Below are 14,247 nucleotides of genomic sequence, written 5' to 3'. Positions count from 1 at the left end.
AAATCAAAACCACCCTAAGATACCATCTCACTCCAGTAAGATTGGCAGCCATTATGAAGTCAAACATCAACAAGTGCTGGCGAGGATGTGGGGAAAAGGGTACTCTTGTACATTGCTGGTGGGACTGCAAATTGGTGCGGCCAATTTGGAAAGCAGTATGGAGATTCCTGGGAAAGCTGGGAATGGAACCACCATTTGACCCAGCTATTGCCCTTCTCGGACTATTCCCTGAAGACCTTAAAAGAGCATGCTACAGGGATACTGCCACATCGATGTTCATAGCAGCACAATTCACAATAGCTAGACTGTGGAACCAACCCAGATGCCCTTCAATAGATGAATGGATAAAAATAATGTGGCATTTATACACCATGGAGTATTACGCAGCACTAAAAAATGACAAAATCATGGAATTTGCAGGGAAATGGATGGCACTAGAGCAGATTATGCTTAGTGAAGCTAGCCAATCCCTAAAAAACAAATACCAAATGTCTTCTTTGATATAATGAGAGCAACTAAGAACAGAGCAGGGAGGAAGAGCAGGAAGAAAAGATTAACATTAAACAGAGACATGAGATGGGAGGGAAAGGGAGAAAAGGGAAATTGCATGGAAATGAAGGGAGACCCTCATTGCTATACAAAATTACATATAAGAGGTTTTGAAGGGAATGGGAAAATAAACAATGAGAGTAATAAATTACAGTAGATGGGGTAGAGAGAGAAGATGGGAGGGGAGGGGAGGGGGGATCATAGAGGATAGGAAAGGTAGCAGAATACAACAGTTACTAATAGGGCATCATGTAAAATTGTGGATGTGTAACTGACGTGATTCTGCAATCTGCATTTGGGGTAAAAATTTGGAGTTCATAACCCACTTGAATCTAATGTATGAAATATGATATGTCAAGAGCTTTGTAATGTTTTGAACAACCAATAAAAAAAACAAAAAAAAACAAAAAAAAAAAAAAACGAAAAGATTTCCCTAACAGCCCTAGCCTTTAGCAGGGTCATCCACTCAAAAATTACTGGAAAAATAACTGGTCTTAACAGAAGGAAACACAAGCTTCTAGGTACTAAAATAATCTTTCTTTCTTTTTCTTCTTTTTTTTGCAGGGGTGGGGGGATACCAGGGATTGAACTCAGGGGCACTGGACCTCTGAGCCATATCCCCAGCCCTACTTTGAATTTTATTTAGAGACAGGGAGAAATGTTTAGAGCTTCACCTTTGCCGAGATTGGCTTTGAACTTGAGGTCCTTCTGCCTCAGCCTCCCAAGCCACTGAGATTACAGGCATGTGCCACACCAATCCTAGCCTAAAATGATTTCTGATGTGCCAAATTCTCAAATCCAAGACACCAAGTATTTCTATATGATTAGAAATAAATCAATCACTGATGCAAATTATCATTAACAAATTTATTAAATCTGCTTTGAGGGTCCAATTACTACTTTGTTACAAGCAGAGTTGTATATCTTGTATTTACAAATGAATGAACCCACTGTTGAAGCCTAGCAGCCAGTTTCCTGAACTGCAAAATTTAATAAAACAAGTGATGTTTGAGAAGTACAAGACCAACATTTTACTTCGCTGTGTTCTTTTTATTATTAAGGCCAAGAACTCATTGCTAAGAGCTATATACAATTATGTGTTTAACATGCAGACCATCTTCCATATTTCTGACACCTCTGTGTACACTAGTTTTTTCTTACCAAAACATAAACTTTAGACATCAGGTTTCTTTGGTTCACAACTAAAGCACCAGTATCTAGAAATGTCTGGCATATATATGCTTAACAATTATTTGTTGAACAAACAAATAGTTCCCAATTAAGTTTGTTTTAATTGTTTTATTTAAAAATTCTAGTATTAGACTTCTTTAAAAAAAACAATAAATAAGTTCCGATTTTTTCATTCCATATGGATAAGTCTGTTTAAAGGATTTCATTGTTTAAAACACATTTAAATACACAATGTATTGAATCACATGCCTATAATCCCAGCATCTCAGGAGGCTGAGGCAGGAGGATCATGAATTCAAAGCCAGCCTCAGCAACTTAGCAAGGCCCTAAGCAACTCAGTGAGACCCTGTCTCTAAATAAAAGATAAAAAGGTCTGGGGATGTGGCTCAGTGGTTAACTGCCCCCGAGTTCAATCCCTAGTACCAAAAAAAACCAAAACCAAATCTCCCAACAAAAAAACACATGGATGAGTACACTCCTACCCCATCCCTGTGCCTCAAATTATCCAGGGCCTCCAGAGTTGAAGCTGAAAAAGGAAGATCCTGATCCCAGGGTCACTCTAAATTGATCTGCCCACCTGTGAGTTTTTTACTCATGGTTAAATGAAACATTCTCTTATTACACACAAAGTACTCTGTTACGTTGACATCAAGCCAGGGACTCTTATTTCTTACCTATTCTTGTTAAACTGGATTGCAAAGTCTGTCATATGTTGCAGAGCTTTGTTGGTGAAGTTCATTTCCATATAGATGTGCCCTTGGCGGTGAGTAAATGTTCCTGAAATCTCTAAACCTTTAGCCTTTACTGCTGGTAGCCAGACCTGAAACAGTATGAAGCCCAAGACAACAAGATATGATTTATCTTGATGTTATTTCCTTTTTTAACAAATAAAGATGAAGCCAAGATTTCATTTCCTCAGGCAATTATGGTGATTTTTATGCCATAAACATCAAGTCAAGAAAGGTCTGGACAAAGTAGTATTTTCTGAAATTTGTGATTATTCTCAATTATTTAACAACAAACACGCAAAAAAAAAAAAAAAAAAAAAAAAAAAAGAAAACAACCATCTACTGGTGTGACCCAGGCCCTTTCTCTATCCTCTGGTTAACTTGGTAATTTTACTGTTTTTGAGTATTACTACCAAAATACACAATACAAGTAAAAGAAAAATTCTGACAGTATAATTTTTTAAGAAGTTCATCATTATCAGTAATCTCCTTAGGGAAAAAGACCATGTCTTACCTATATTTTAACTCTTGCTATTGTTTCTGATAAATAGTAAATACTCAAGATTTGCTTAAGTAATCTGAATGCCTTTTCTCATACATATAATTGATTCATTACCCACCCCTTGGTCCCACTGTGACATTACTGGCTTATACCTAAAAAATTTTTTTAGGTTGTCAATGGACCTTTATTTTATTTATTTATATACGGTGCTGAGAATCGAAGCCAGTGCCTCACACATGCTACGCAAGTGCTCTGCCACTAAGCCACAACCGCAGCCCAAAAAACATTTTTTAAAAAAATTAGAAATTCATGAGCTGTTCCGATCAGCTAAGAAAAAAAACCAGAGTTTGTGGGTGGCGAATAATCATGATAATATACAGAAAAAGAAGAAAGTAGGGGAAGAAGAAAAAGATAAACACTTGTAAGTTTTTTTTATATCTACTTATCAGAGGGTCAAAATTCGAAAAACCGAATAATACCCAATGAAGAAGGATATAAGAAACTTGGCACTCTTATATTTTGTTGATGAGAAAGAAATGAGAGACTACCTCTTTGGTATGCAAGATAGTAATATCTGTTTGAAATGTTTAAATGATCAAGCAAATTGCAAGATAACCCTATAGATACACTTACAATACTAAGTTGTGCCAAAACATTATGGCTGTTTTGTCATAAGTTTGGTTATTCTCTGCAATGGCTGTATGCACAGCATTATGTCTCCTGGAATAGACAACTGGTCTACATCTTGATAGCAAGGATCCTCCCCTAAGAGTTCGATGAGCAGGCAGAGAAATCAGGAAGCAAGCAGATAGGCTGGTCTTCAGAAAATCAAGATATAATAAAGTCAAGCCTGATTTAGTACTTTTCCAAAGAGCTTAAATAAGCTTTGTTTACAGGGTGTTTCCCTGCCTTGTATTTAAATTTCACCATGAATGACATTATGCAAGGTTGAGACTGGAAGAGTCCCAGGTTTGAGACACAAACCTCAATCAGAATTCTAAAGAGGTTCACTAAAATACATGAAAAGCAAATCTGAGCACTCTAGAATCCATATGTAATACCAATAAGGAAGGGAGAATAAAAGGAACAAGGAATGAAAAATGGTACTTCTCTCTGCTGTATCTTTTTCCTGCTTATGTACTATATATCAGATTTTCACTAGATTCACTTTATTGTTGACAAACTAGACAACATTTCTAAACATGAAAACAAAATCCAAATACTTAATATTTCCAATTTTAAATCTAATTATAAAAATGTTTAACAAGGATTCTAACAATGCTTCCTAGTGTTAATTTTGAAGTTGTCTTATATTGCTCTTTCAAGTTCCTCAGTACAAGAGCCAAATCTTGGATGTGTTAATAGTAGAAGTAACACAAATGTTAGAAGTGATTTGGGTTTGTCCATTAAGAGGGAAAAAACATATTGCTATGCTAACTCTTTACTTACAGCCTTAGGAGCCACATATCCACCAGGTGCCATTCCTATCCCTGTGGAAAGTTCAAATAGGTCATTTAGACCACTGCTGACCACTGCAGGAGTAGGTGAAGGAGCAAAGGTGGCAGGCACTGATGACGGGATGAAGGACTGTCCCACCTGCAGGGGAGAGAAAAGGGAGAGAGAAGATCAGGAAGAACAGATTAACAGTCCTTAAAATGCTATTAGTTTTAGCAGTATTGATATATCAATAAGAAAACACCATAATTAATGATATTCTTAGCTGCCAGATTAGTATATTGTCTTTTTAGTCATCAAAGTTATTTTTTCATTACTAATAAGATACACACACTCTTCAGAAGCCTTTTCAAGCAAGAGCATTCAGCAGGATACAGGAACATAGTGATCCAAGATTCTGTTTCCAATTTTAGCTTCCATGATTCTATGCAAAAGGCCTATAGATACCCTAATAAAGGGGGAGTTGATTTCTATAGAAAGAGGGAGAAGCATCCAACTTAAACAGCAGTTTCATTTCCACTTGGGTTCAGCCAAATATTATGTCCCCATTTAGGCATAAATATCTAATAGGAAGCTCTCCTGGGGGAGATGGTATTCACACTCCCATTAATGAGGAGTCTCACTGAGTCCAGGTGACTTTCTAAAGTTCTTTCTAGATGACACCAGGGAATAAGAGCATTCTTCATCAAGATGGGAGGTTCCATTTCCTTCAGCTCTTTAATGTCAGAAACACAAAGATCTCTATAGGCACCAGAGCAATCCCTGAAGATGTCCCTAGATCACATGTGGCACATGACTCCAAAGATTCCAAATAACCCTATACTACTATCTACTCCTCATATTACTATAAAGGTTTTGGTGTGCAGTGCTAGACAGCAGCAGTGGCTGGTCTAATAATGTGTGCAAAGGAAAGGCATCAATCAGGGAGCAGTGCTTCCCATGGTGAAAAAAACGGATGGCACTTACTGCCGGACTTCCTCCAATGCCCCCGCCAAGGTCACTGCCAAGCTGAAAGAGAGAAAGGAGAGAGAGGAGAGAGAGGTAGAGTTCATTTAGCTAAGTACTAGATGCCCATATAGATTCTGAAAATTGCTCTACCGAGTTGTTGGAAATACATGCCATTCAACTTGTCTGTCAAAGCCTAAGAAAATTCTACATTGTAAAGAAATATGACCTAGGGAAACCCAAGTGGTAGTAGTGGTGGGGTGTGGCAGTTTTGAGAAAACTTGGAAAGAAAATGGAGCTGGGACATCTCAGGGATGTTTCAGATCCAGTCTTTCCACCAGGATACACAGGCACAAACCCAAACAAGATTTAAAGAGTTTGCATATTCCAAGAAGTTCTATTTCCAAGCAGCAATGTTTAAAATGTTTAATTCTTTAAAAGGGGGGAAAAAGGAAAAGTAAAGAAAGACCAAAATAAGCTTTGATCTACAAAACCTGCTCCCTCAATGAGATGGTGGGACCCAAATCAGCATTGAGCTGCAATTTCAAGCTTCAAAAATTACAGGGGGAACAAAAGTGATGTTTCGAACGTTTGTAAGAAAGGAAGCAGCTGGGATGGAAAGACATCCTGCCTGGGGAGAAGTGGATAGGCATGCAATGCTTCAAAGCCCTGTCAAAGTCAATACAACTAAGGGGGAAATGCTGTGATTTATTTGGAGTAGGTCTTTTAAAAGAATGATAAGCATGAGGGAATTAGACTAATTGAATTAGCTGGCTGACAGGAAAACAATTTCTACATTGTTATAGTCTTGCCCATTTTGAATTCACCCTGAAGACAAGCTCACATGACAAAAATATTAAAGAAGAATGAAGCTGAAAATAGCTGGCATGCAAGAAATTTAGCGCACACACATATACAATTAATGGCACTGTTTTCAAAGCATAATCTTTTTTTTTTGCTACAGTTCCATATTTGCTTCTTCCCTAGTTCTCACTATGTACCTACAATAGTAAGCAAATGCTTTGTCTACTCTAAAAATAGACTACAAGTCTAAAAACTTTCTTTTATTTTCTTTCATCAGTTGTAGAAATTTAGAGATCATTGTGCTGTGATTGTTAAAAAACAAAACTGTAATGCATCTTCAGGATTTGGGAAAGAGGATTTATTTACCTTGTCTATAAACTTATAATAGTATATAAAATGGTGTTGCCAAAACCTAAAAATCAATCTACACTCAAAACCTTTGAGGTCTATCACAAAATTTTGTTTCCAGGCTCAGAAAATAAACTTAGAAGTCACTTAATAACAAGCATGCTCTGTAACAAACTACAGAGCACTCCAAACCAGAGTCAACATTTCCAGAAGCTGGTTCCTGAAGATTACTAAACGGTGAGACATGGGATGAAAATCACATAGTTAAATAAAGAGGTCATCCCAGCCAAGAATTTGAATAACTGGAAAAGTGTGAAAGCAAATAGAAAAGACATTACACATCTGCTTTTCCCCTGGCTCTAGAAAAGCACACATCTGCAGCATGACATCTGAAAATCATGAAATTCCTTTTATTCAAACAGACTTATATAACATTTACTGCATGCAAGGCATGCAAAGATGCAAAGCAAGGCAATAAGAGGGCTGTACAGATAAACAGAACTAGGCTTTTCAAACTGGCAGGAGAAATAAAACATGAATGTGAAATCATACAGAATACTAAAGTAAAAAGAGGGAAGTTCTGAAGGGAAGAACCTCATTCTGGTTGAAGAATAATGAAGAAAAGATTCAAAGAAGTGGTAGTGTGTGTTTATCATGAGAGGGATTACAAAATGCAAAAACAGAGGAGGGGTATTTCTCAAACAGGATGAACAAAGGCTGAAAAAGGAGGCATAGAACCATGATTAGGAAAAATGAACAGACTAATACTGGAGCAAAGATTTTTTTTTTTTTTTAAAGTTGCACAAAGTATGTCTGCAAAGGCAGTCTAATTTGTGGACATCTTTAGGTTTTAATTTCCCCTTTATAGAAATCTGGAGGTTTCTTAGACTATGATTCAAACTTTCAAATACTAATAACTATTTCTATTATGTACAAATAAGTATGATTTTCAAACTTACATACACAATGGAATCAATCATCTGTTTGTGTGTCTTTGTTGGGAGCGGAGTGTTGATGCCTTAAAAATGCTATTAGCCAGGAGCAAAGGTGCACTCCTGTAGTTCCTGCTGGCAGTAGGATCACTTGAGCCTAGGAATTTGATAATAGCCTTGGCAACATAATGAGACCCCATTTAAAAAAAATTAAAAATTAAAAAATGTTATTGCCTGAGTCTTATTCCCAGAGACAGTGCTTTAATCATTCAAAGGGTAGTGTGGGTATCACAATTCTGAAAAGCTCCCCTAGTTGATTCTCATGTATAGCTGAAGTTAAAAACATTATAGAGAATTAATTATTAATTGGGGTACACATGGTTCATCTGTTCAGAAATTACTTTAGAGCTTACTTCTGAATAAAAAGGAGGTCAGAATTTGGGCAAAAAGAAAGAAAAACCCTTTCTTTCTAAGGAAGGTGAGGAAAGGCTAAACACAAAAACCATGGAAAGGGCTCTACAAAACATCTCGTTTGTACTGATACTTTGAGGTGGTTTTATGACCTTCTATTAGGCTTACTCTTTATCCCGTCAACCACTTCCTCCTCTGGCCAGGTTTAGAACCTAAGCTTAGAGAGAATTTTTTATGGACCTGGTTGGCACTCAGTGGTAAAGAGAAAAAATCCAAAAACAAAACAAATGGAAAGGAAACAGTAGTAAATATGCTAAATACAATAAAAGGTATTGAGAAAAAGTATCCATTGGATTTTTTTTCAATGTTTTAGTTGTAGTCGGACACAATATCTTTATTTACTTTTTAATGTGGTGCTGAGGATCGAACCCAGGGCCTCACATGTGCTAAGCAAGCACTCTACCACTGAGCCACAACCCCAGACCTTTCATTGGATATTTTAGAACAAAAGAAATAAAGACCCATTTATAGCCCTTTTTATTTAGAATTTATTCCTTGAATATCATGTGAACAGTCTTAGATGGAAAAGACACAAATATAGTCTCTCCTGTGGTCAATTTTATTCAAAACAATAGAAGAAATTGAAAAACAACCCTGAGACACCTTTGTTTATGATAAGTATATCAGAGACAACTAGCTAGATGAATCAAGAACTCTTGTGGTACGTATACAGAATGGAATATTACTCAGCCATAGATAAGAATGAAATTATGGCATTTGCTGGTAAATGGATGGAACTGGAAGCTATCTTGCTAAGTGAAATAAGCCAATCCCAAAAAACCAAAGGCCAAATGTTCTGATATGTGGATGTGGATTCACAATAGCAGAGGGGAGGGAGTAGTGTAGGTTCACCAGATTGGACAGGGGGAAATAGGGGAGAGTGAGGGAGGATGGGAATGGGAAAGACAAATTGGACATAACTTTCCTATGTGAAAATATAGGAATATAAACACATATATGAATACATCAGGGTAACTCCGCATCATATACAACACAAGAATCATGTACAACCCCATGTATGTATGATATGTCAAAATACATTCTAGTGCCATGTATAACTAAAAAGAACAACAACACACACCAAAAAAAAAAAAAAAAAAAACCACACAAAAAAAACCAAACTCTCACTTGACACAGACAAGGTCCAAAGGGTATCAGAGACACATAGCCAGTAATGTAAAATTTCACCTAATCGTGCCATATCCCGAGAGTACAGACAAAGAACACCTTCAATATGTGTTTTCTAACTATACCTCATTCAGACTTTATTCTGCATCTTTTCTCTTAACTAAAAAAGGTCCCAAGAGAAGCTTATCCTCCTCTCCAAAAATATGGCAAGGTGCTAGCACAATGACTAGGGCAGGGACAGTGAGTAATAAATATATGACAGCAAGGATGGAAGCCAGTTACCCAGTGAATGGCCTTACCTATCTACTATAGTGACAAGCAGGATGAAGCAGAAAATTAAGAAAAAAATAATAATTAATAAAGCTGAATAAAACTCAGGAAATTGGTTGTATATCAGCCTGAACTAGACAATAACCATTTCTAGTTCAGTTGCTGGTATTATTCAGAGTCAGGTTCATCTATTAGGGAATACTCTCTGGGCCATACTTATCAGGAGCCCATATTAAATTAATACTTGTGAAATTCAGAGTGATATCAGTTATCCAGTGAGCTAATAGAAGTCAGGAGTGAAAAAGAAAGAGTGTAGAAAATGGCTTCACTCCTGGTCTCAGGTATCTAGATATTGTTTAAAGTGTCTCCTGGAGTTATCCACAGCCCATTGTTCCCAGGATTGCCTTACTGAGGCTGCCATTTTCTCCATGAAGGAAATAATGTTACAGGCCAAATGAATCAGCACAGAGGAAGGAGGGAGAGGTGCCAACTTTAGGAAAAGAATATTTCAAATGCTAAAAACTGAGAATTCTCCTAAAGATCTTTAGCTAATGCCTAAGTTCAAATTTTCTGCTAGTGGTATAGTTCCCCCAGTCCCCAGTCTAAATCATAATAGCTGTTATCACTAAGAATGAAGTTAACATTTGGCTAGTGCCAAAGTCTGCCTGACTCGAAGAAAAAATGTTTTTATCAAAGAATATCAGCTGAGATGGCCATTAAGGTACATCTACTTGCTTTTAAAACTGTGAAGCCTGTCTGGGTATACTTTTTATTTTTTTAATGATAGGTGTATATCTTAAGCTCAGATATTTTTATGCTCCTGTCTACAGTGCTTACCTCTTTTATGTCATGCTTCCCAAAACTCACTGAATTGAAGGGAATCCAAGGAATGCGTCAGGTAATACGGCTTACCAGTTGTTTATATTCAGGAGTCAACAACAAAATGATGTCGAAATAGGATATAGTGATTCCCATCACAAACAATAAAACTGTTTTCAAAATCCCAGTGGAGTCAAAAACATCTATTTTTCTTATTAGGGTTTAGATATTAGAAGGCACACAGCATCTCATAGGTGAAAGCATGGTTCTCAGCAACTGGCTCTCCCAACAGCTATGCAGAAAAGCATCATAAAATATAACTAAAGAAATGGGTTAAGAGACTTTATAACCAGCTGGGCAGAGTGGCACATGCCTGTAATCCCAGTGTTTTGGGAGGCTAAGGCAGGAGGATTATGAGTTCAAAACCAGCCTCAGCAATGACAGGGTACTAAGCAACTCAGAGAGACCCAGTCTCTAAATAAAATACAAAATAGGGCTAGGATGTGGCTCAGTTGCTGAGGGCCCCTGAGTTCAATTCCAGGTACAAAAAAAAAAAAGAAGAAGAAGAAGACTCTAACCATGCAAAAGCTATTTAAGCAAACTGATGGCTAAAAGTAGACCTCACATGGAATAGCAGAACTGAACTGAAATCATATAAAATCATCAAAATATTCTTTGAGGGAGGAAAAAAGGCTTCTGTCAGTAGTAAAGTAGGACAACACAACAGATTACTTTCTGGTAGGGGATAAAAAGTTCTCACAATGGCCACAAAACTTAATGTTGAATATAATAAAAATCCACAGGAAAATCTCTGCATCCTGCCTACCTGTCCTTCGTAGTATTTACAACTTTGCTATCTATATATGTATTTATCACTTATCTGCCCCCACACACACAAAATAAGCTTGCAAGGAGTCTTCTGTTCACAGCTAAATCCCTAGGACATACAATAGAGCCCAAATAGTAAGCACTCAAATATTTATTGAATGAATTAGTGTTCTGAGAAACTATGTAAGTAGAGCTACTGGCAATATTTCTTGGGAAAGAATTTTGAAATGAATCATTTTACTGGTGAAGATGATCACCAAAGGGACAGAAGGTTAATAAACTTGTCTAGAACATAGTATCTTCATCAACACAGTATCTTTATCAACACTGCTAACACATACGAAAAGAACCAATGGGGGGAAAATGAACCCCTCGAGGCCAAAGCTTTTTCTAGAGAGAAAATGTATTATCTGTGTGGTTCTGATAGCAAAATTTCAACAAAAGAATACCTACACATCTTTTAATTGCCCTGAAAATTCTAATGCTTTATCAACTCATTGTTCACTGCCAAACAGATGGGGAGATGAAATTTCATGGTGGTCCTTAAAGAGGATAAGATGAACAAGAAAGAAAGTCTTTTTACAAATACAGTTCTACAGTTCTCAAACCTCTGGGAAAATGGGAAGGTACAGCATAGAGGCACCCAGGGAAAGCAAGCCCTGTGCAATTTTACATTCTAAGCCCTAACACATCAATGTTTAGTCTGTGTTTATATTACTCAACATCAAGTAAGACTGGCATTCCAAGACATGATCAGTCAGCTATGTTTATCCTAAAGTTTCAAATGCAGCTTGCACTTTGCTGTGCACTCTACAGACCATGTACTCCATTTGATAAGGATGAAAGTTAGGTGAAACTGGACCTCTATTCTCCAAGGTGAAAAGAACAATGCTGGGTTTGAACCAGGAGCACTCTACCACTAACCTGCAGATACAGTCCTTTTTATTTTGAGTCAAGATCTCAATAAGTTGCTGGGAATGGCCCTGAACTTCTGATCCTCCTGCCTCAACTTCCCTAGTCACTGGAACTGCAGGCATGCACCACCATGCCAGGCCTAAGCTTTGAAGTTTTGAAGAAATCCTGGATTCAATTTCTAATTTTGATTTACTTGCTATGTGACCTTCAGCTTTCTGTAAACTGGAGCACAAACACCAATTATACTGTTAGATTACTCTGTGGGTTAGAATTATAAAAGTTCTAGTACAACTGGCACTCAATAATTAGCAATTATTCCCCAAAATGACTTCTATAGTTTGGTTAAGTGTCTTCAAAAGGTCTATGTGTTAAAGACTTGGTCCCCAGCTCATGGTGCTATTGGGAGGTAGCAGAAAATTTAAGAGATGGAACCTAGTAGAAAGGTCATAAGAGATGTGCCTTTTAATGGGATAGTGGAACTCTGGCCTTTTCATCTAGCTCTCTTTCACTTTCCAGACATAAGGTGAGTGGTTTGGTGCATCATGCAATTGTGCCAGGATATGCTGTCTTGACACAGACCCAAAAGCAAAAGGGCCAACTGAGCATGGAAAGTGAGCATTAGAAACCTCTGAAACTGTGAGTCAAAAATTTTTTCTCAAGTCTGTTATCTTAGGTTTTTGTTACAGTGACAGAAAGCTAACTAATAACACGGTCTGGAGCCAGTATTGACCAAACTTATGTGTTAATAAAAGATAGTGCTTATAAAAGACACAATGGAAAATTTACTAGGCAAAACCAGGCAACAACTTAATAAAGATGTCTCCACATAACAAAACTCTAAAAAACTACGCCTGTTAGTCACTGCAAAACTCCTCCAAAAGAAGAAAAGTGAAAGTGCAAAATCAGTATGAATGATGAATTTCCCATTGGCTAAAAACTCTCAATGCTATTAATAGAGTACTCATGAAAAAAATATCTGGAAGGTAAAAGCCTGTAAGTAACATTGTGTGAGGTTTTAAAACATATATACCAGAAGTTAAGAAAAGGCCAAGTTCCCTTGCATGCCATTACACATGAATTGGGCACACAATGTACCGTTCACTAGTATAAAATCCTTTAACGACCTACAGAAAGGGTACTCTGGATAGTGCTTTCTTTTCATTTTTAAATATATACATCACCATTTATCTAAACAGAATAATGCACAACACCTTGCATGAACAAAAGACAAAAACTTAAGGCCTCTGTTGGCAACTGACAATAAAGGCAAAAATAATTGGGATTCAATTATTAAAAAATCCTTACTGATGTTAGATCTCCTGAGCACATAATACATATGCAAGAGTTATGCGCATGGTCATTAGGTCACAAAACCAGAAAGATCTAGATTGGGAGAAAAATCAGACTATGCAGAATAAGCAGTTTCATAAGTATGTGAGGCATTTATAATAATGAATAAATAAATGAACAACAACAACAAAAAAAACACAACACAACACATATATGGCTTCTAAAACAAAGAAACAAAAAAAGACCGAACAACTTTTGTAAGCCTTCACTTAAATAATGTACCATATTATGCTCTAAGTATAGAGCAGATCAACCACATAAATTACTTTACTTGAAATTACTACATAACAAGGTGACAGTTAAGGAGGAAACTACCTGTGAACTATAAGTAAAAGAAAATGTGCTAAAGGGCAAGGAAAAGAAAAAATAAGGATCTGGATGTTCCAATAAGAAGATTAAAAAGAACAGGTAGGGAATTCATTTTGATTTAAGGCCTGTGCTGAAAAGACATTCCATGTTTAATACTCACCTAAATCAATGATTTTCAAGGGTAACTGCCTCCTAAAAAGCATGCAACAATCAGCCATCTGATAGGGTATGATATGTGTGTTTTCTTTATTCACAGCAATATCCCCACCCCAATCTCCTTTAAGAATTACATGTTATGAGACATTATTACTGGTGGAAGAAGGCTTGAAAATGCAGGTATGCTGTGTCAATTAATGAATGATTCCTGACAGTTCTAGAAAAGGGCCTCAATTCACTAAATCTCAAAATTTCACAAATATGATGATGAAAGAAGAAAAAAAAAGATCTCATGGGAGGATCATTGGGATATAAAAAGATTAAAAATGACTTCTAATGAATATGGAGTTTTAGGAAAATGGGTAGACAATAAAAAATATATAAAATGTCCTCAGTTTTCAGTCTCCGATAATGGAAATAAGGAAAAATAAAAAGGACCCTAGGATTAAGTAACTATCTAAATTAGTCAAATTTAATTGCCAATTTCTGATAGGATCACCTAACACAAAATCAGAGATGTCTGTTTTTGTAGGATGTGCCAAGAAGT

The 14,247-nt window shown here is 36.7% G+C and overlaps 1 protein-coding gene across 5 annotated transcripts in view; it reads right to left on the bottom strand.

Moving 5' to 3' along the window:
* Window positions 1-14,247, bottom strand: part of AP2B1 (adaptor related protein complex 2 subunit beta 1) — a 120,623-nt gene that overhangs the window by 37,577 nt on the left and 68,799 nt on the right. For 4 of the 5 annotated variants that reach the window (XM_081270416.1, XM_081270414.1, XM_081270415.1 and 1 more), the window contains exons 15-17: window positions 5,392-5,433; window positions 4,420-4,566; window positions 2,415-2,560 (exon numbers count right to left, since the gene is read on the bottom strand). In XM_081270416.1, the coding sequence (XP_081126542.1) occupies window positions 2,415-2,560; window positions 4,420-4,566; window positions 5,392-5,433 (335 nt within the window). The remainder of the gene's footprint in view (window positions 1-2,414; window positions 2,561-4,419; window positions 4,567-5,391; window positions 5,434-14,247) is intronic. The other variant, XM_081270417.1, reaches the window with a different exon arrangement.

This window comes from Spermophilus citellus (assembly GCF_964194105.1).
Source record: "Spermophilus citellus genome assembly, chromosome: 17".
Classification (NCBI taxonomy): domain Eukaryota; kingdom Metazoa; phylum Chordata; class Mammalia; order Rodentia; family Sciuridae; genus Spermophilus; species Spermophilus citellus.
The sequence above is the reverse complement of the archived record's forward strand: the minus strand, read 5'-3'. Positions and strand labels throughout refer to the sequence as shown.